The following is a 23,315-nucleotide window of genomic DNA, read 5'->3' as shown; positions in this document are numbered from 1 at the left end:
GTCTGTACAATACTGTTGACAGCTGGTGGTCCAGCTTCAGGGCAAGGCCCCGGAAGCCCCCACTGGTGGTCGCACCAGAGAACAGCCAAGGCGGCCCCTTCTGCTTGTGAACCGGCTGCACTTTAACCAGGTGGTTGTGCGGTAGGAGCGGGTGCGCCTAGAGTCAGGGGTTGCCCACAGGAGGCGCCACACCAATCCTGGCACCGAATCAAGCGCAACTGGTCACAGACCCCATTCAGGGGGTTCGTGCTCCATCACGGCTCGGTGCTGGGAGACATGTTATGAGGTTTCTCTGAGCCATTGCCCCTAAAGTGGCTCCCGCCAGAGGTGGCCCAAGCAGGGGCGCTTAACTGAGTCTTCAAACATTGCGCCTCCTTCTGGAGGGGACTGGTGAATGCAGGAGCCTTGAGCACAGAAGAATCCCCTTTTCAGAATGCAGATACTAGCAGTGCAGAATGGCCTTGTTTTAGTACTTGTTCGTGAGAACCAGGTGACCTAATTTGCAGCAGTGTCCGCATTTGAGACAGCACCCACCTTAAGCAGTAAATGGGGCGTTCGGCTGCCTCAAAAGTTAGTGGGACTACACGCACACCAATCACTGCTCTTGGTCTGTGCGACTCCCAGATGCAATATGGAAAAGCACTCTGTGCTGTCCATCAGTGTGGGCATTAATCCATTGTTGCTGCAGATTAATATAGCGCAAACACGGACGGAGGTATTGGAGCGCTTTACAGGAGCACCAGTTCCATTTCACAAGGACACGTTAATTTTTGGTCGGCATGGGACATTAAGTGATTTGCCCAGAATCACAGGATGTTGAGCTACCGCCGAGACTCGAACCTGGTTCCCCAGTTTCAAGGTCGGCAGCTCGGGCCTTATGCTACATCCTGGATACAACTGCTCCTCCGAGTGAACAGAGCGGTCTCCTTCCTGCCCACGACCAGAGAGGAATGCTCACATTGAAAGAGAAGGCCCCTTGCAGTAATTCCAGGTAACTGACCCGCTTGGAGGAATTCAGAAAGGAGGGTAGGAAACAGGGCGCGCATTGAGCTCTCTGGACACCTGAACTCGCTGGGAAGTCGGTGGCGCTGACTGACTAATGGCGGCCTTTTAATCTGAGTGCGCCACAGGTGCTGGGACAAAGAGGCCGGGCCTTCCTGCGTCGCCGGATATTTAATCCGAGCCGTCCGCTGGCTGTCTTGGTTCAGCGGCGATTGGTGACATCGCTTGATGGTTTTGGGAAAACTGTTTTTACTTTTGGGAGCGAGGTTTTAATACAGACAAAAACAGACATTGTTAGCAAGGAAGGACAGCTTTCTCTTTGCTATGCCTGGAATCGCTCTACTTCTGTCATAACAAGTCTTCCGGACCGGAAGGCAGTAGTAGGGGCAGAAAATAAGTAAACACTGCTGTTTACTTAGTTGGACCCTCACCAGCAAATAGGAGGCTGTTGATGAGCAAAGGGTGGGCCCTAGACTCAATCCTGTAATGTCATTGGAGGGTTGGACACAGAATACAATACATGAAAACAAGCGCTCGCCATTTGTTCTAAGATCGTCCATTTCAGACTGGGTGGCGTGTTTTTGAGGAGAGAAAGAAACGCAAAAAGCACGCCCCTCAATCTGAAACGGACGGGGCTTAGCTACAAAAAATGACGTCAGAGAAACCTCTTCTCCAATGGCTGGCCGCTGTTTAGGGAGCCAGCCAATGGAGAAGAGGGGCGGGTTTAAGACTCGCTACTCTGAGACATGAGATCTCGACAGCGAGACTGTGCATGCGCAGCCTACGCTAGCCGAGACCTAAAAAGGGGTGCGTGGGGGTGGCATTGTTCCCTTGCACACTGAAAACATAATTTTGTGTAAAAAAACGAATAAAAAAAAAACTTATCAAGTGCGTATGAAGGCGCAGTAAGGAAGGACATGACAATGCGCAGGAGTTGTGCTTTTATGCGGCTCCATCACCACTTCTGGAGAAGTCAATGCAGAGCCCCACGGCGCCACCAATCTGTGGCTAGAAGTATCCATAGAATTATATGATTTGTAAATGCTGTGAACTGGAGAACTCATGAACATCTTCAACTGCTGTAGGAATGCAGTTTGTCAGTTGGGGCGTTAATAAGCACTTCTTCACACAGTTATATTTTCAGCTTGCTACTCCTACTACCCGCACTTGGCTTCTGGTAACTTGTTGTTCTGGTGTTACCTAACAATTCCTCACATCTCCTGTCAGTACCTCGTCTGATCCATTCCAACATGCTTGTATCAACTCCCAAAATAGACAATGGACCCTAGTCTTAGCCACTGCTCTCTTAGACTCAGGGCCTAACATAATGGCTGTGATGCTGCACTCCATTAAAGATGGCGGCACTGTGAAGATGTTGCTGATTGGTTTCTTAGAGCATTTGCTTAAAATAAAATCCGGCTCACCCTCCGATCCTCTCCCCATTTCGATTCTCAGACTTCTGGATGAATCACAGCTCTACACTCAATCTGTCACTGCAATGCGCCAGTGTTCCAGCCTGCTGGAAACACGCCATGGTGTCTCCCTTGTTGAAGAAACCCACGGCGGACCCAAAAGTTCTCTCCAACTTCCGGCCGATCTTATTATTACCGGCATTTTCTAAGGTTATGGAAAGGCACATTCACCAGCATTTAGCCCAGTTCGTCTCCACCAATCATTTATTGCACCACTCCCAGTCGGGGTTCCTCCCGGGCTTCTCGACGGAGACGACGCTCCTGGGCATTACTGAGAACCTCCGCCTCATGATGGATAGAGGAGACACAACCGCACTGATCCTTCTCGATCTTAGTGCGGCTTTCGAGACTATTTCCCACTCTATCCTCCTCAGAGCATTGGCCGACCTGGGCATCGGCAGCAATGCAGTAAAATGGCTGGCATCATTCTTAACCGATAGAACTTTCCAAATCTTCTCCCAATCCTCGACATCTAAGGTTCACTCCTCACCTTACGGAGTGCCCCAGGGCTCAATTCTCAGCCCTCTTCTTTTCAATCTGTATGTCACTCCCCATGCCCACATTGCCGAGCGTTTTGGGGTCACGCTCTTAAGCTATGCAGATGACTCCCAGATCGCTTTCTCCCTATCACAATCTGATCCGGCCTCCACCTCCCTTCTTCAGTCGGGCCTCAAAGAAATTGCCATCTGGATGAACCATAACTTGCTCAAGCTGAATGGAGGGAAGACGGAGGTTCGGATCCTTGGGAGAAAGCAAGATCTGTGGAGTTCTAGGCATTGGGTAGTCGAAATGGGCCCTATTCCATCTGCATCTGAGCACGTCCACAACTTGGGAGTGACTATAGATAGTGAACTATCAATGCGAGCTCAAGTGAAGAAGGTGCCACATGCTTCACTATCTTGCGTTGGTTGAAGAAGATTTTGTGGTTGCTACCTGTGAATTCACAGAGGTCGGGGGTTAATTCCTTGGTGACCTCCCGGCTGGATTACGGTAACGTGCTCTATATGGGGGCTACCAAGGCAGTCACCAGGCGCCTCCAACTGGTCCAGAACCCTGCAGCACGATTGCTTTGTGGCTGCAATAGAAATAAACATATCTCAGGGCGCCTCAGGGAGCTTCACTGGCTCAGAATAGAGAGCTGTGCGAAGTTTAAGGCCCTGAGTTATATGTATAAAATCAAATCGGGCACGGCTCCCAGATATTTGCAATCGCTGGCAAACATGTATTCCCCTGCTCGTACCCTCCGTTCATCCTCTCAAGGTCTTTTCTGGCGTGCCAAAGGTCAGACTTGCAAGGATTGGCGGTAAGTCCTTTTCCTTTATGGGTCCCAGACTCTGGAACTCTCTTCCCTTGGACATCCGCTCTGAAAGCTGCTACGGTCGCTTCCGGAAAGCCATAAAAACCTGGCTGTTTAATCAGTAACCTCTGGCCTCGCTGTATTACATGGCTCTTGTCTCAGTCAGCGCCGGGAAACCCTTTTTGGGTAGCTGTCGCGCTCTATAAGCTGAAAAAATAAAATAAAATAAATAAATGAATTACTGAGAGATTAAGGAATATTTCTTTTACGAGGACTCCTGATGAGGTGAAGACAAACTAGAGGCTAACGGATGTATGAATGAAAAATGATTTCTGATACCTCACAACGTGCAGAATCAGTGGGGCTGGAGCACAGGCTGTCAAAGTCGAACAGGAGAGGAGTTGGTCTAACGGCTAGGGCAGTCGACCTCGAATCTGGGGAACTGGGTTCAAGTCTCTGAGATTCTGGGCAAATCACTTAATCTCCCTGTGCCTAATGGCTGAAGTATTTACAACAAGGGGTGGTGAGGGACAGAGTCTCTGAATTAAGCAGAAAGCTCTCACCCAGTCAAGAGATCAGGGCTAGATCCAACACCGTTTTTTGGCTCACTGCACCATCCCAGTTTCAGAACCTAGCTGTATGCAAATTAGTCTGTTCCTGTCCCAGTGCATGATGGGAACAGGGCAAACCAAACTACAAAAGCCAATTCTTACACTGGGAAGGAAACAAGCTCCCGGGGACCGGTTTCTGGCATTACAGCCGTCTTCGGCCCGGTTTGCTTGAATCCTGATGGTGCAATGAGCAAGGGTCTCACATCTGAGAATACCCTTCCACGCTTAGGGTGGACAAAAATATTTACAACAAGGGGTGGTGAGGGACAGAGTCTCTGAATTAAGCAGAAAGCTCTCACCCAGTCAAGAGATCAGGGCTAGATCCAACACCGTTTTTTAGCTCACTGCACCATCCCAGTTTCAGAACCTAGCTGTATGCAAATTAGTCTGTTCCTGTCCCAGTGCATGATGGGAACAGGGCAAACCAAACTACAAAAGCCAATTCTTACACTGGGAAGGAAACAAGCTCCCGGGGACCGGTTTCTGGCATTACAGCCGTCTTCGGCCCGGTTTGCTTGAATCCTGATGGTGCAATGAGCAAGGGTCTCACATCTGAGAATACCCTTCCACGCTTAGGGTGGACAAAAATATTTACAACAAGGGGTGGTGAGGGACAGAGTCTCTGAATTAAGCAGAAAGCTCTCACCCAGTCAAGAGATCAGGGCTAGATCCAACACCGTTTTTTAGCTCACTGCACCATCCCAGTTTCAGAACCTAGCTGTATGCAAATTAGTCTGTTCCTGTCCCAGTGCATGATGGGAACAGGGCAAACCAAACTACAAAAGCCAATTCTTACACTGGGAAGGAAACAAGCTCCCGGGGACCGGTTTCTGGCATTACAGCCGTCTTCGGCCCGGTTTGCTTGAATCCTGATGGTGCAATGAGCAAGGGTCTCACATCTGAGAATACCCTTCCACGCTTAGGGTGGACAAAAATATATTTACAACAAGGGGTGGTGAGGGACAGAGTCTCTGAATTAAGCAGAAAGCTCTCACCCAGTCAAGAGATCAGGGCTAGATCCAACACCGTTTTTTAGCTCACTGCACCATCCCAGTTTCAGAACCTAGCTGTATGCAAATTAGTCTGTTCCTGTCCCAGTGCATGATGGGAACAGGGCAAACCAAACTACAAAAGCCAATTCTTACACTGGGAAGGAAACAAGCTCCCGGGGACCGGTTTCTGGCATTACAGCCGTCTTCGGCCCGGTTTGCTTGAATCCTGATGGTGCAATGAGCAAGGGTCTCACATCTGAGAATACCCTTCCACGCTTAGGGTGGACAAAAATATTTACAACAAGGGGTGGTGAGGGACAGAGTCTCTGAATTAAGCAGAAAGCTCTCACCCAGTCAAGAGATCAGGGCTAGATCCAACACCGTTTTTTAGCTCACTGCACCATCCCAGTTTCAGAACCTAGCTGTATGCAAATTAGTCTGTTCCTGTCCCAGTGCATGATGGGAACAGGGCAAACCAAACTACAAAAGCCAATTCTTACACTGGGAAGGAAACAAGCTCCCGGGGACCGGTTTCTGGCATTACAGCCGTCTTCGGCCCGGTTTGCTTGAATCCTGATGGTGCAATGAGCAAGGGTCTCACATCTGAGAATACCCTTCCACGCTTAGGGTGGACAAAAATATTTACAACAAGGGGTGGTGAGGGACAGAGTCTCTGAATTAAGCAGAAAGCTCTCACCCAGTCAAGAGATCAGGGCTAGATCCAACACCGTTTTTTAGCTCACTGCACCATCCCAGTTTCAGAACCTAGCTGTATGCAAATTAGTCTGTTCCTGTCCCAGTGCATGATGGGAACAGGGCAAACCAAACTAGAAAAGCCAATTCTTACACTGGGAAGGAAACAAGCTCCCGGGGACCGGTTTCTGGCATTACAGCCGTCTTCGGCCCGGTTTGCTTTCTCCTTTCTGGTGAAGAATTGGCTTGGTAGTTTAGTCTGCCCTGTTCCCATGATGCACTGGGCCAGGGACAGACTGATTTGCATATAGCCAGGTTCTGAGCTGGGATGGGGCAGTGAGATAAATAACGGTGATGGATCAAGCCCTGATCTTTGGACTGGGTAAGAGTGGTCTGCTTAATTCAGACACTCTGTTCATCACCACCCCCTTTTCTGAATCGTTAATGGCTGAAGTAGGCTGCGGGTGGAAGAAACATATGAATGACAATACACTAGAGGATGATAACCTGTGTAATAATTTAAACACACCTGACCTAAAAAAAAAAAAAAAGACAATCCATATAGTGTTGGCTATCAGCCTCTTTCCTTTTGTAATGCTTTCAGGTAATGTTTCATGTAAATCTTTAATATAAATAGATACGTTTGAAATGATAGAAAAACAGAGGCTATAGGTAGATGAATAGATTGATAGATAGGCTTGCAAAGAGATAGATAGACTCACAAAGACAGACAAAGAGACTTGCAAAGATAGGCCAGATAGATAGACTTGTAAAGATAGAGCGGCAGAGAGGGATTAAAGGACAGACAGATAAATCAATAGACTTGTAAAAATAGATGGACAGATAGACTTACAGAGATAGATTTACGTGGACAGGTAGATACACACAGACGGACAGGTAGATAGACACAGACAGATAAATAGAGTTGCAAAGATAGAAAGGTAGATAGGTGGGACAGATTAATTAGTAATATAATAGTTAAATAAGCGCGACATACATGTGCACTGAAAGCAAACTAGAAAGACATACAAGCAGGACATAAAGACTAAATTTGTTTACAAGTCTAGCTGTAGTCCTCAATTAAAATAGACAGGATTTCAGTTATACGTTTATTCTATTGTGTGCATTCTAACAAGAGGAATACTTTATAAACATAAGATTAAAATGGGCACAATCTGTTAATTTCTGTTAAAGGCAGCTCCAAAAGGAATTTACATCATCATTAGCAGGAGACAGGAACTGATAAAAGCTGGAATGTGTCCTGTGAAGAGTTGGTAGAAAGTGTCCTACAATCACATCAGACTCTAAACACAAAGGCAATAGTACAGTAATAATTAAGGACAAACAAAAACACTGGCACTTGGATGATGTAAGCTCGGATGAAGAAGAGGAGGATGTTTAGAGGGCGTGGGTGGGTGGAACAGCTCGAAAGAGGAACTAAGTGTTAAACCGTACTTGTGACATAGCCCGTGGTTACATCACTGTATACGAATGACATTAATCAGTAGACAGAAGCAGACATGGAAATAGCTATTGAGTGTGAATGTTCATATTAGCCTCAGTTTCGAGTTATGGTTCTTGATACAAAAAAATAAAATGATAGACCTAACAACGGATAAACACAGATTAGAGTGTGAAAAGTAAGATACGATTTTATGATGCGCCGCCGGACCCCAGGGTTGTCGGTCATACGGCTGTGTACAGGCGAACAATTTGTTGTAGGCCCTAAACTGTATTTTTCACCTCTGATACTACATTTAATAAAGGTCTTTAAAAAAAAACACTGGCACTTAAGGGAACTATCTTTTGTGTGGATGTGCTCCTTGTGTAAGAGTAAAATGCAGTCACTCAAAACGAAGTTAGCCAGTGGGTGAAGTAAGCTGATCCAATGCCCCTTCCTGCATGCTGTAGTAGGCGTAAGCAAAATGTGAATGACGCAACAGACAATGGATGAAGAGATCTGGTTGAACACCACTGTAAGTATATTTATACATGTAATTTTGTAAAATCAAAAGGTCTTGGGTAGCGCCAGAAAAACATTTTCCGAGATATCATGCAGGGGCCATTAGTAGGAATGAATGGAAAGGCTGTCAGTAAGAAAGCATGTAGAAGTGTTACGAAGAGTGAGTGCAGAAAATGTCAATGATGTAGCGCAGATGCTATTGGTGAGAATATGTGCAACTAGAATGCACAAGTTGGTAGAAATGGAGCCTGTAGAGGCCTATTGCTTGAGTACAGAGGCTTTCAGTAATGGAGCCTGCAGAGACCTACAGCGAGAGCACACCGGTTTTCAGCAATGGAGCGTACAGAGGCCTACGGCGAGAGAACAGAGGCTTTGAGCAATGAAGCCTGCAGAGGCCTACAACGAGAGTACAGAGGTTTTCAGTGATGGAGCCTGCAGAACCCTACAGCGAGAGTGCAGAGGCGTTTTCAGCAATGGAACCTGCGGATGCCTACAGCGAGAGTACAGAGGCTTTCAGCAATGGAGCCTGCAGAGGCCTACAGCGGGAGCACAGAGGCTTTCAGGAATGGAGCCTGGGGAGGCCGACAGCGAGAGAACAAAGGCTTTTAGCAATGGAGCCTGCTGATGCCTACAGCGAGAGCACACATGTTTTCAGCAATGGAGTGTACAGAGGCCTACGGCGAGAGTACAGAGGCTTTCAGCAATGGAGCCTGCAGAGGCCTACAATGAGAGTACAGAGGCTTACAGTAATGAAGCCTGCAGAACCCTACAGCGAGAGTACAGAGGCTTTCAGCAATGGAGCCTGCTGATGCCTAGAGCGAGAGCACAGAGGCTTTCAGCAATGGAGCCTGCAGAGGCACACAGCGGGAGCACAGAGGCTTTCAGCAAAGGAGCCTGCGGAGGCCTACAGCGAGAGTACAGAGGCTTTCAGCAATGGAGTCTGCAGAGGCCTACAACGAGAGTACAGAGGCTTTCAGCAATGGAGCCTGCAGAGGCCTACGGTGAGAGAACAGAGGCTTTGAGCAATGGAGCCTGCAGAGGCCTACAACGAGAGTACAGAGGCTTTCAGTGATGGAGCCTGCAGAACCCTACAGCGAGAGTACAGAGGCGTTTTCAGCAATGGAGCCTGCGGATGCCTACAGCGAGAGTACAGAGGCTTTCAGCAATGGAGCCTGCGGAGGCAGACAGCGAGAGTACAGAGGCTTTCAGCAATGGAGCCTGGGGAGGCCGACAGCGAGAGTACAGAGGCTTTCAGCAATGGAGCCTGCTGATGCCTAGAGCGAGAGCACAGAGGCTTTCAGCAATGGAGCCTGCAGAGGCCTACAGCGGGAGCACAGAGGCTTTCAGGAATGGAGCCTGCAGAGGCCGACAGCGAGAGTACAAAGGCTTTCAGCAATGGAGCCTGCTGATGCCTACAGCGAGAGCACACAGGTTTTCAGCAATGGAGTGTACAGCGGCCTACGGCGAGAGTACAGAGGCTTTCAGTAATGGAGCCTGCAGAACCCTACAGCGAGAGTACAGAGGCTTTCAGCAATGGAGCCTGCTGATGCCTAGAGCGAGAGCACAGAGACTTTCAGCAATGGAGCCTGCAGAGGCCTACGGCGAGAGTACAGAGGCTTTCAGCAATGGAGCCTGCAGAGCTCTACAGCGAGGGCACAGAAGCTTTCAGGAATAGATACTGCGGAGGCCTACGGCAAGAGCACTGAGTCTTTCCGCAATGGCGCCTGCGGAGGCCTACATCGAGAGCACAGAGGCTTTCAGCATTGGAGCATACAGAGGCCTATGGCGAGAGCACAGAGGCTTTCAGCAAAGAAGCCTGCAGAGGCTACAGCGAGAGTATAGAGGCTTTCAGCAACGGAAACTGTAGAGGCCTACAGCGAGAGTACAGAGGCGCTTTCAGCAATGGACCCTGCGGATGCCTACAGCGAGAGGACAGAGGCTTTCAGCAATGGAGCCTGCAGAGGCCTACAGCGAGAGGACAGAGGCTTTCAGCAATGGAGCCTGCAGAGGCCTACAGCGGGAGCAAAGAGGCTTTCAGGAATGGAGCCTGCAGAGGCCGACAGCGAGAGTACAAAGGCTTTCAGTAATGGAGCCTGCAGAGCCCTACAGCGAGGGCACAGAGGCTTTCAGCAATAGATCCTGCGGAGGCCTATGGCAAGAGCACAGAGGCTTTCAGCAATGGCGCTTGCGGAGGCCTCCAGCGAGAGCACAGAGGCTTTCAGCAATGGCGCCTGCGGAGGCCTACATCGAGAGCACAGAGGCTTTTAGCAATGGAGCATAAGGAGGCCTATGGCGAGAGCACAGAGGCTTTCAGCAAATAAGCCTGCAGAGGCTTACAGCGAGAGTACAGAGGCTTTCAGCAATGGAAACTGCAGAGGCCTACAGCGAGAGTACAGAGGCACTTTCAGCAATGGAGCCTGCGGATGCCTACAGCGAGAGGACAGAGGCTTTCAGCAATGGAGCCTGCGGATGCCTACAGCGAGAGGACAGAGGCTTTCAGCAATGGAGCCTGCAGAGGCATTACAGCGGGAGCACAGAGGCTTTCAGCAATGGAGAGTCATTCTGAGCTTTCCTGCAGTGACTGTAGCTGGAGTTTTTTTCTGTACATTAAACTCATCTTTAGGTCTACAACCCTGCGTGGAATTCTTTGGAGTCACAGACTTCACATTGGCTAAGAGGATGGGATCAACACTACAGCAGTCATCAAATTCTAGACTGAGATTTTAGCGAGAAAAGGCAATCCCAGAACTATGCTAATGGATAATGGGTTGCAATTGACCTCAATGGAAAAGGTTTTGAGGTGAAGGGGCATTGCTCGTAAAAAATATTCCTTATAATATCCAGAAACAAACAAAATGGCGGAGAGATTTAATAGGACACTAAAATGAATCATTCAATTTAGAAGGACTAATGACTGTGATTGGGGTTTAGCTGTCAAGGTGTGTAGAGGAGTATAGGTCTACTCCTCATTCTACTACGGGGTAAGTCCTTTTCTACTGTTCAAGAAACATAAGCCATATACTGTGGCATCCCTCCTTGGATGGAAAGGTACTGTAAAAATGAAACTAGGCCAGATAAGGGGAGTGGGTACTATATAGCGACAGAGTACACTCTAAGCCAAACTGAAGTTTCGCCCGCCTCATTTATAGCTGGCTAGAACTTAAGGATGTCAGCAACGGAGACTACTCCATCTCTGCTGCGGGCTCACTCCTCCGACAGCCCAACGGAATAAGGGCCGTAAGAGGTTTGGCTATTATGTACCGCCCTACAGAGTAATGAGGACAAATGACCAGTTTTAATTTTACACACACATCTATCCAAATTGCGGTGCTAAGCGAAAGTAAAAACATTTTAATTACCTCAAAGCCATGGAGGGAAAACTCCCATGGTGAGAAGATATTTTTTTTTCGCAAAAGAAAATTGTGCCTTAATACTTTTTTATGAGAATAAAAAAAGGATATTGAAAGTGTGCAGTGTGGCACCACCATGTTGATGGAGCTGCACAGTACACTCAATGCATTGACAGGAACCACTGTAACGACGGTTTCTGCCTATATAAGATGTCGCTCAGGCAGCAGACATCTCCAAGTATTTTGCTCTGTTGCCTTGACAAAGTAAAAACCGTTCTCTGAAGTCTAAACTAGGCCTGGGCGGTAAATTCCGCTCCGCTCCTGGCATTTGGGTAATTTCGCGTTCTGCAGAGAAAGCGGAATTGCCAAGCGCGTTCGCGAGATATTTCGCCGCGAGCACGCAAACAGCATTCACGAACAGGCAAAAAGCATCACGAACGGGTGGAACAAGCAATTTTTTACCGTTTCAGCCTTTAACTCTTTAGTATGCAAGTGTAACTGGTTAACATCCTTGAAAGCATTTTGACAGCAGTTATTTAATGAAGCAGAAAACAGATAATTCCCTGCTCTCTGGAAGTTGCAGTGTATATTTAGAGATTAAAGCTGCAACACCACCTGCCTTGATATTTCAAACTTGGAAAGATAGTAAAGTAACACATGCTTCTTCAAAAACAGTTATTGTTGCGAATTGGCAACATTTGAGCAGAAATTGGCTTATACCCTCTCAATTGTACATGTCCCTGCAGATTCTCAATGAATTCGGGAGGGTGGAACACACAGACACTGCTTGCGGAGACGGCAACCTGGGAGACCGGTGCTTAGCTGCAGACGCAACGCACAGTAAAATAACCGGGGTAAAACTAACATGACTCGTCATAAAAGAAACCTGGCCAATGTTGGATCCAATCCCAGGTGGGGAATGGTAGGACTAGAAGAAATTAGGCAATTTACCTAAATAAGGCAAACAGAGCAGGATTGAGAGGTGAAATATGTTGGGTGGCATTTTTAATAACTGCTCAGATTTTTGCAATGATTGCTGAGGTGTAAGACGTATTGTTGTTCTGACACGCGTGAGTTGTAGATGAATCATATATAATCCTTAACTAATAGTTGTAAGATCACAATTATTGCAAATGCCTAGTATTCTGAGCAACCAGGGCAGGGCTCTCAGCTTTATAAAAAAACACTGCAGATGAGAGGTACTCTGGCAAGTTGCCTGACTGAAAATATGAAATATTCCCTTTAAGGAGGCTGACACCTTAGAGAGTGCAGTGAGCCATACCTGCCAATCCTCCTTTCTCTGAAGGGGGTATAATACACATATTGCCTCTTGGGGCTAGGGTGATCTATCCGGGTATGCCCCTCCATAATAGGAGGAGACCTCAACAGACAATCCAATCAGCTGTATGCGGATCCAAAACTGTAATGAGACTAAAGCAATAGGTGAAGTGTGCTGACTGCCCAAAAGTTGCAATCTATTTCTAATAAGTACAATATACTTCTCTTCTATAGCAACCTTCCCGGAAGTAGCACAATATTCAACAACTCTTTGAATTGCATTTTAATCGTTGCAACACGTTCAAGTCCTTCTCCTGTGATTTGTCAGAGGCATTCCCTTCAAGATTACCATGTATAATTTATTCTGATCTTTTTAGCTGCAAAAAAGTTACAAACATTCTAGATGAACAACCTGTGGTCAAATCTAGGGAACCTGAAAAAACATACCTTTGATGAAAGAGTGGATGTCTACTCCCTTCCTGGGTGCAAATATGTTTTTGATATATGCCTCTAAATTTGTTAACTAGGACACAAACAGAATGTTGAGCATGCATTTTAGCAGCCTAGAAACACACTTCTGCTAAATAAGTCTCAGCTTTTATTCTAGAGATGAATATTCCAGATAAAGACCTGACCCGTACCCAGCAGAAGGTTGTTTTACGGACATTCTGAGCTTTAGCTCGAATGAAAAACTGAAAGGCTATCGCACTCCGATATGCAATTGTGATTTCAGGAGGGTTTCTGGCTATCTGGCCAATATTTTACGGTCTTTGAGCAGGTGCCATACCTATGGAGTAATGGATGTGTGAGGACCCCACTTGACCGGCTCAGTAGCACTGGCCATGCTCCTCATCGACATTTCTTTGGTTTGAAGATCAGACATTTTGTAAAACAAGGCTCAAGGAAAGTGTAGATGCTTTGGCTGGAGGATGGATTGTGAAAGCACAACTATGACTCAATTTGGAAAGGCGCGTACTCTGGTAATTTGAAGTGTTTATGAATTTTACTTACATTTAAATGCTGGTATGACCTCATGGTACTATTTGTTTCTCTGTGCATTTTATGTAATCCGCACCTTATTGTGTCATATTTCAACTAGGATTGGTTAATAACATGGCAGAATGCGGATTCCAATACTGGTGCAATGGTGAGTATAATGTAAGAGTTAACTATTCTACAGGGAAGTAAGCCTCAGATTTGTCCTATATAGGTTCCGACAAACTATTTGGCTTACTTGTCTCAGTGTAACGTAGATATTTATTTCACTGTTTCAGAAATACAGCATTAAAAAAGTTACTGAATATGTCCAGTAGGCACACTTACCAATGACTGGGAATGCAGGGCAACTCAGCTGAGGCCATACAATTAATATCCTAATTTTTAAAAGGTGAAGGAGAACCAGCATAACAGATCTAAAAAATGCCTTCACTTAACTAATATGAGCAGTGCTGTACCATGCGGAAGTTAAGATTTAAAACCAATATGTGTATCATTCATTGAAGCGTGGCTAAAATGCATCAACAAGATCAGCAAACATTCTAGCAAATTTGGCGCAAGTAAAGAATAAATGAAGCAGCAGGTCATTGTTTGGTAGGTTTAATACAGTTTAGACTAAAACGGTTTGTGGGTGTAGTTAGTAAAGACACTCAATAAAAATATACAAGTAGAGTAGACTGTAAACCTCTTGCTACTTTAACAATTACCTCATAACATTTTTAATAAACTGATACTTTGTAATTGATATTTACATCTCTGTTAGGAACAATGCCTTTTGGGAGTAGGAGTTACAAGGTGGGAGGGTTAAGTAAAAAAAGTATGCACCGCAGCAAGTAAGGTGAGAGAATAGGCTTGCTACAGTGAGGTGTGATGGTACTACATGAATCCTCTACGCATACGAGCAAATGCCTGAGAAAATGCTCTTTCTAGAAGTAGATGAATAAGAGCACACAGCAACAGACTGCCTGCCTTAGATGTGACGTGGAGTGTTTAGGGCTACCTAAACATTATCATCATTTGCCTTCACGAAAGAGCAACACAGGTGCATGCGCAATGATTTTCCTTTCACAAACTACTTTAAATGGATTGACTGGATGCACCAATCAGAGTGGAATGTAAAAGAAAAGGCCTCCGGAGAACCACTGATGTAGTCATTCTGCCACCAGGCTGATGCTGCAGAGATGGAGTACCATGAGAGCACCTCTAACAAAGGGGCACCTGTGCTACACCGCCCCGGCAGCATCCTTTCTACGCATCTAATGTTCTGATGTCACCGGACTGTAAAACAGAGTCGCTGGTGATGCAAAGCCAGGTGATTTACAGAGAATAAACAGATCTATGTAATTACATTATAGACAAATTGAATAACCATTTGATTACAAACTACAGAACATCAAGATGGAAACCAGTAATGAGAGGTGAATTGACAATTCCGTGGAATGCATTATCCGTAACAATAAAATGTTAGATTGCAATTGGTCTGTGAAGCCAAAGAAAAAGGAGTAGACAGATTGAGGAAGAATCTAAGCTGTATTCGACTGAAAGGAATATTCCCGATTGGTGGACAATCACTTTACTGTTTAAATGTGTGTAATAATAAGGGAGCCAGCAAGTCAATCCTTCAAACAACTTCCATCCTAAATTATTAGCATAAATCTTAAATGCTTTGAACCAACAGGGGATAGATAGGTGAATGATATGGCACAAAGTGTCAAAAACAAACACACAGAGCAGTAACCAGGAAAATGTCTGCCTCAAGCTGTAATAAAACATTTTTTTTTAAAGATATGTTGAAGAACAGACTCGCGCATACTCTGCCTCCTATTGATCTGCCAGAACCAACGAACATCTCAACAATGACAACTATGCATCCTACCCCTTCTTATAACCATGCCAAAAAGCCAAAGTGCCTATGGCAGGAATTCTAACAGAGAAATAATACAAAGATGTAGCATAAGAGGCCACAAAAGGAAGCGTGAGACTCACTATGCATCAAGTCTCAGAATACAAACCAAAAAATAGAGGTGGCTTCACTATGGGCCAACTACTTCCAGCTGGCCAGCAAGACAAGAGATGGTAGAAAATCTAGCACTGAACCTTTGAGATCAATCAATCTTGAGGAACACAGGTAGGCTCGTAGCCTACCGGCTGTCAGAATGGTCAACTTTAAGACAGCCCCAGAGAAGATATGAAACTCTGTCCAAGAAGTAAACATACCTGGAATGAGAAAATCCGGAACTTTGCCAAGCAACTGGGTAGGATCCCGGGACAAGTCGTTCTTAACCTCTTCCAAAATGTGGCGGATGCAGTGCACCAAGTAGTTGATATGATAAAGCCCCACTGTCTTGGTTATAGAGCTTTTCCCATAAACTCAGACCATAAAATGTCATTCTGTTGCCTTGTAACCTGGTCTTTTCACCGTAAGTAGTTGTAAGCTGACCAAGCTTTCTGTGAGAGACTAGGGTGAGAATAAATCGAGTCTAATTGGTAAAGCTTTTAAAACTATGTTGAATGCCGTAAGGCCTGTGGTCTGTAAACCTTACCCATCATCCTCTTAGAAGAAATATGGAAGATGCGTTCCTTGGTCTTGATTAGGGAGGCAGAGGAAGGACGAAACGGTTAGAACTTAGAGGAAGACTTGGCTAACAATCAATAAGACCAGTGCTGTTATGTGAGAGTCTGTGGTCTGATCTCTTCGGCCCTGGATGATACCTTGTCATCCTGGGCCACCTTTAGCAGCACCCTAGCTTTACAAAAGAGGTCCAAGAGTAGCAGATATCCTCGTATGTGGAGGTATTATTGCAGAGTTAGCCATGAAGGTCTACAAGAATGGAAAATTAAGTGTAGTCAGAACCAGAGAATTGTAGGATACATATGTGGAGGAAGTTTATCCACAGTAGTATGTACACAGTACAAGCCATCAGGCAGCTACAAAGGAGAAATCACAGAAAGCCGACTCAGTCATGATGGCCCACCCCTACTAAGGGGACCAACCCCCACTCCCCGGACCCCAATTAAAAGCCACAAACAGGACCCAAAGAACTATCTTTCTTAAGATAGTGCGAAAAGAACTAGATAGGGAGAGGCATCTCTTCATGAAAAACTCAAAACTTCACTATTTTTGTGAAAAATCTTGGTCATCATCATGTACAAGGTGTAAAATTCAGAGGCCTTAGGTCACCTTATAATGAGTATCATCAGTTTTAAAAACCATTTCACTCATACAGGTGCTTTTAAAATGATCTGAGTGGCCAGTATTTTTACCATTCAAGGTAAACTTCACCTGCTCTTCTGATGTATATGAAGGACCAGCCTGATGGAAGCAACGTAAACCTCAGAACTCTCTGTTGGATACCCCAAAGTAACATATGCGGTTGCTAAATGCTACTCAGTCAAGTAAATTACTTAGAGAGCATGCACGCCTCAAGGGGGTCTGGAGCTCTAGCGCAACCATCTCATCCTCCAAACACACCAAGTCACAACTGGAAGGATATGGAACGTAATGTCGGACAGTGTCAGCCCCACAGGGAATGACAATGCTGGCCATTTATCACATGCATTGCAATCAACGTACAGACATATTACTTGCACTTCAATCAATAGACAGAGCTGGGATGGTAAGAAAACTACAAGTGAAATGCTAACAGGCAGTAACAAAAGACCTTTAGTGCAATATTGCCTTTGGTTCGCATTAATGTAACCCCCTTGGCTTTAGCAGGCAATCACTAAGGAAGCCTTGGATAAGCAATTCAGTGACAAATGAGTGATTTCCCATCAGTAAGGTTTTTTCACTACATCCTCTGCAGGAAAGAACCACTTCATGCAAGTTGCCCAGAGCACATCAGTGAGGCATATCACACAGTCTCTAAAGAAACATAGGTCTACGACATGCAAGTCTGAAGGGATTCAGACTGGTGACAACCCAGTAAGCCAGCTTCGGCAGGTGTCCGGTGCTGGGTGGCAATGGCTGTACAGAAACCCACAGAAAATTTCACATGGTTCATCAGCATGAATCCTACTGGAAGACCAGAAGCACACGAGGGCCTGCTGAACGGCCAGTGATATGGTCAAAGACAGGTGCCCATGTGAGCAGCAACTAAGATCAACTTGTGGCTGCATCTTGGGAAAATAATTATTACATGAACTAGAGAAAAGACGCTGCAAAAGTGGTTCAAGAACATCAAAAATCACAGTTAAGGATTAAATATAGAGGCTAAAGATTAAATACAGGGACAAAAGAGGACATCCGAACTGCAAAAAAGCTTGAACTGTAAAGGAGAAACCCTCAAATGCAGCAGGAAGGCAGCCTACAAAGCTATGCACAAAAAAGTGTCAATTGTAATAAAGTTCCATGAAAGGAGGCTGAGCAGAAACTCTTGGCTGTATTAAAAACACACCTTCATATGGCACCACCAGAAACCAAGGGCTACAGAGGCAGCTGTAATGTGTGAAGGTTCACCAATCTGCTTTATGCTGCGTTACGGACATCCTACAAATTAGGAGGAAGGGCAAACTATATATCAATAGCACCACCTACTATTTAGGCATTTCTAAGCTTCACAGTGGGTGCGATAGAAGTACTACATCCCCAACATTCTGCTCTATTTAGACACTTTTATACCTTGGACAGCAAGTGGTGTACAGACAATGCATATTTATGGGACAATTGATCATTTTGTGGGTCTGTCAAATCTGGAAACTTAGAGTTTGCGGCACATCTTTTGTACAGAGCATGAATCAATATCAGGTTATTGTTTTCACACAATGGATCTATTATCTTGAATTACAACCCCTTCTCATACTTTAAATACGCTCTCTATCATCACCTCCCAACCTTGTCTGCCCACAGGACCTCCATTATTACCACCAGGCACTTTATCATTATTGACATGGTCATCACCAGCCATCATCACTGCTATTATCGCTATCAGCAGTGCCATCTTCATTGCTATAGAAACTGTAATGATCACTGCCATAATCATAGATCGTGCCATTATCATATTCATTGTCCGGATCATAGACAGTGTCAAAGTTATCGATACCAAAGTCCTCGTTTTCGCCATACACACTGCCATTGCTATAGACACTGCCATTATCATTTCCGTAGACACTGCCATTATCATTGCCATAGAAGCTGCCATTGCTATAGACACTGCCATTAGCAATGCCGGAAGGACTACCATTATCATTGTCATAAGGACTGCCATTTTCATTACCATACTGGCTGCCTTCATCGTTGCCAAACAAACTGCCATAATCATTGCCATATTCACTACCATCACTATTGCCATAGACACTGCCATCATTGCCATTGTCACTGCCATCATTGCCATGGTCACTGCCATCATTGTCGTGGTCACTGCCATCATTGTCGTGGTCACTGCCATCATTGTCGTGGTTAGGGTCTTCATTGCCATGGTCGCTGTCTTCATGAGAAGCACTGTCAACAGGGGACAAACTCGGTCTACTAGACTGCCCGTGAGAGAGACTGCCATCGTGAGAAATGCTGCCATCAAGCGACACGCTCCCATCATGAGAGATGCTGCCATCTTCATTATCATCGTCATCATCATTGTCCTCTTCCTTCTCTTCACGATTACTGGACTGTGGGTGATTCGGTGTCATAGTCCCAGACCTTGGAAGAGGAGAAGTGTTATATTGTGAGATCTTCAGCAAGACAAATGATAATGCATTAGCATTATTGACCGAGTATAGCAAATTTACAAGGCTGCTAAAATATAAAATAAGTTTATTATTGTAACATAGACTAAATGTATCTAACAGGTCAAACCACAAACAATATTTCCAAATACACTGAACGGTACAGCCTATTATTAAACTGATTAAAAAACCCAAAAACAAATATGATCACGCCACAAATTTAAAAAAATACATATTGAAAATTGGTGTAGGTAAAACTAACCTCAAGGGTTTTCTACTACCCAAAGTTGTATAGTGCCAAGCATACACAAGCATACAAAGAGAAGAAGAAAATAATGATGAAAATACCCAAGGCAAAACTATTTATATACACACACCTAAAAATGTATGGCAATCTTCACTTAGGGCACTGAATAGTCCTCTGATTTAGGACTAAATGGGAAAATTGGGTCCTTCCCCACTGTTAAGGGCAAATTGGCCTCTAGAGTAATTGTGATTAGTCTACCTCCTAATCGTACTTGATATGGCCAGATGGGCAGTAGGCTGGACGTACCTTTAAACTCCATTTCGAGATTGTAGATCTCAATAGAGGAAAGATACATTGTACATCTCCTAAAAGAACATTATTTAGAAGAAAAAGGCGTGAATGGATAGTATGAATTTAGAATAATATGGTGATACCTATGATGAATCCGTCGGGCCCCTAAAACAGTTATAAACTGTTCAGAGATTTGTTGATTTAGGATGTGAATGTTGAGTAGTGGTATATAGTAGATAAGGACTAAACTGCTGTTTTTAGTGTATATGTATTTTTGTTCTAGATGCGTTATCATATATGTTGTATTCTTGTTGACAATATATTGTGCTGTGTTGTTTTACATTAATTCTTTGTGTTTTTTTAAACAGGCATATATGACCATTGTTAGGAGAGACAGCATTATTAAAGGTCTTGAAGAAGGTGGTCTGAACAACTATAATAACCCACCAAAATATGTTGACCCAACCCCACTTTGTTAAATTTGAGGAACAATTGAGCCTAATCATTTTCAGATTAAATAGACTCCCCCGGAATTGATTCCATCAAATGAACTCCATTATGATGAATTTTAATATGTTACTTGTCTCTCATAAATTTTGATATTAGTTTTTGTGTCATTATATGTACATATGTGCAGATATTTCTCTTTTAATTGTCTTTATATGTGTCCAAGGTTGGGTTTTTAATTTATTATGTTTTTATAAAATTAATTTTTGATAACTTTCAGATAAGGTTTTTGTGCATTTATAGTTTACAACTGATTTACGGGTCCGGATTAAGTGTATTTTTGAACCTACGGCTGCATGTCTGATTATGAAGTGGTGGCAGTTGACTTCCTGGTTAGTCGTTTCCCAAGAGAAATGTTTCCTTTTTACACAGTTTGCTAATGGACCCAGAACCTTTCCTTTAGAGCGTGTATGGTATTTAATCAATAGGATGAACCAGTTTACATTATCTTTGGAAGACATTTGCCATTGAACCCTCTTTTGTTAAAGAAATATTATTACCTAAGCCAATTCCTGAACTGCCAGCACTTTCAAATCTCTCAGAGGACCCTTTCCATCGACTGGTTTGGAAAATGAGAAACATTAATCCATAGCACTAACGGTGCATTCGCAATTTACTAGTGCAGAAAAACCCAAACATTAGGTTTTACTAGACAGTGCCCTTAACTATACATTCGTAAGAGGACAGACGTGCAAGATAAAAAGTGTCCGAATTCTTCATCTGCCAAAGTGTGTGCCACAAGAGACAAAAGTATCACAACATGCATGACCTAATGCTACATGACCGAAATAAAAGCATGTAATTGTCAACTCTATGTTTTATAACAAGAGCATTCAATCAAGTAATACTATAAAATATTTTTCTGAATGTAGGTAACCAAGGATAATATGCGAAAAACAAGGACCCCCTGGATAGAAAATAGTACAAATCCTAGGACAGGGAAAACAAATTGTGTATATCAATTCCTAGGCAATCACAGCAACAGCATAAGGAACAGGTATGCAAGGAAGGACATTAAAGTATACACTCTATATATAAAACCATATTCTTTTAATAAACAATTATATTAAAATCATTATAAGATCATAATTCATATTGAACACAATACATACATAAACACACAATGAAAATAGAACCGTTGTTTATGAGAAAACATAAGAAAATCAATAAAAACACACACAAATAATATCAAAAAGTGGCAATTAATGTAATCGACGCGCGTTTCGGCGTTTTAAGGAACGCCTTCTTCAGGAGCCACGTAAAATGCAGAAATACAAAATGAACAGAAGAAAAATAAAACTTCATTATCTTGATAATACATAATCAATCATAATAAAACATTTCATAAAATTCATTTATATCTCACATTTCATAATAACAAATGACAACCTTAAATGCAAACCTTGTCCCCATTTGCTAAAATAATTGACACATGATAAACATATAACTGAACAACAAGATAAAATATCAAAGCATTCGCATTCAATACAATCCTAGAAAAACTAAGTCATAAGGGGATATAAAAAGAACCTCACTATGCAACAATGTATTACTTAATAGTGGGTCGTAAGTCAGATGGAATCAACAGCCCTTAGCAGCAAGGTGCGTTAAACTATCGCCAACTAATGTATGGCGTTGTATCTGGACATAACCATGTCTGATTCAGGTTAACAGAATATAATCTAAAGGATTAAATTTAGTGAAAAACATTATTAACGATCGAAGACTTACTTATAAAGGGGGTGATCCCAGATCTTTTGAAATCAAACGTATAAATAAAGACCACTAGGCCAATTGCACTTCTCAGAGGCAGGTCAATTAGATCCTAAATTCCCTCAATCATTCACCTAAATGTGGGATAGAAGTGTATCAAAGCGCATTTTTAGTTGTGACTTTATCAATCGGAACTTATGATGAAATTCGAGAATAACAGGTCGGAAATAGTAGACAAACCTAATTGGCTCACCTTTCTATTATTGACTAAAATAATTAAAAAAACACTTCCTCCACGCACATAATTGGAAGATAACCGTCTATATGTTTCACAAACCTGCGTGCTTCAAGATACTGCAACAATTGTGTCTAAAAAAGAAGCATATCACAGGATATTATGTCTTAACGTGCGTCTGTTGTGAGCGGGGAACTTCCTAACATATAAGGATACAAGTTAAAAATTAAATATCACTCACCAGAAGACTATCAAATTTCATCCACATGGGTTTGGAATATTTGAAATATTCAGAATAAAATGCACAAGGGCGAATTCAATTACTCGTCAAGATTTCGAGTATCAAGACTCAAGGTGTACGAGTCTGAAAATAAAAATAAACGAACCAATTAATGTTATATCAAGAAAGGTTCTGGGATATTATTGTTTTGGTTTAAAGATTTCCGACAAAGCGCCAACAATGTGGGCTTCTTGTCAGAAATCGATTTCTGGGATAGAAACGACTTACAGAGATAGCGGCCGCTTGTGTAATAAATAAACGCTCAAACAGAAGATGGCTGTTTGAGTCTCACGTCGGTTCGAACGTCTTGATACTCGAAATCTTGACGAGTAATTGAATTCACCCTTGTGCATTTTATTCTGAATATTTAAAATATTCCAATCCTATGTGGATGAAATTAGATAGTCTTTTGGGGAGTGATATTTAATTTTTAACTTGTATCCTTATATGTTAGGAAGTTCCCCGCTTCCTAACATATTTAGCAAATAGGGACAAGGTTTGCATTTAAGGTTGTCATCTATTATTATGAAATTTGAGATATAAATGAATTTTATGAAAGGTTTTATTATGATTGATTATGTATTATCAAGATAATTAAGTTTTATTTTTCTTTTGTTGTTCATTTTGTATTTCAGCATTTTATGTGGCTCCTGAAGAAGGCGTTCCTTAAAACGCCGAAACGCACGTCGATTACATTAATTGCCACTTTTTGATATTATTTGTGTGT

The 23,315-nt window shown here is 43.6% G+C and overlaps 1 protein-coding gene across 1 annotated transcript in view; it reads right to left on the bottom strand.

Moving 5' to 3' along the window:
• Window positions 1-14,238: 14,238 nt before the first annotated feature.
• Window positions 14,239-23,315, bottom strand: part of LOC147717733 (uncharacterized) — a 127,849-nt gene continuing 118,772 nt past the window's right edge. The window contains exon 5 of the mRNA XM_086924512.1: window positions 14,239-19,289. Within this exon, the coding sequence (XP_086780638.1) occupies window positions 18,551-19,289 (739 nt within the window). The 3' untranslated portion in view covers window positions 14,239-18,550. The remainder of the gene's footprint in view (window positions 19,290-23,315) is intronic.

Source organism: Lissotriton vulgaris, chromosome 5 (genome assembly GCF_964263255.1).
Source record: "Lissotriton vulgaris chromosome 5, aLisVul1.2, whole genome shotgun sequence".
NCBI lineage: Eukaryota > Metazoa > Chordata > Amphibia > Caudata > Salamandridae > Lissotriton > Lissotriton vulgaris.
Note: the sequence above shows the minus strand (reverse complement) of the source record. Positions and strands in the feature narration are given on the sequence as shown.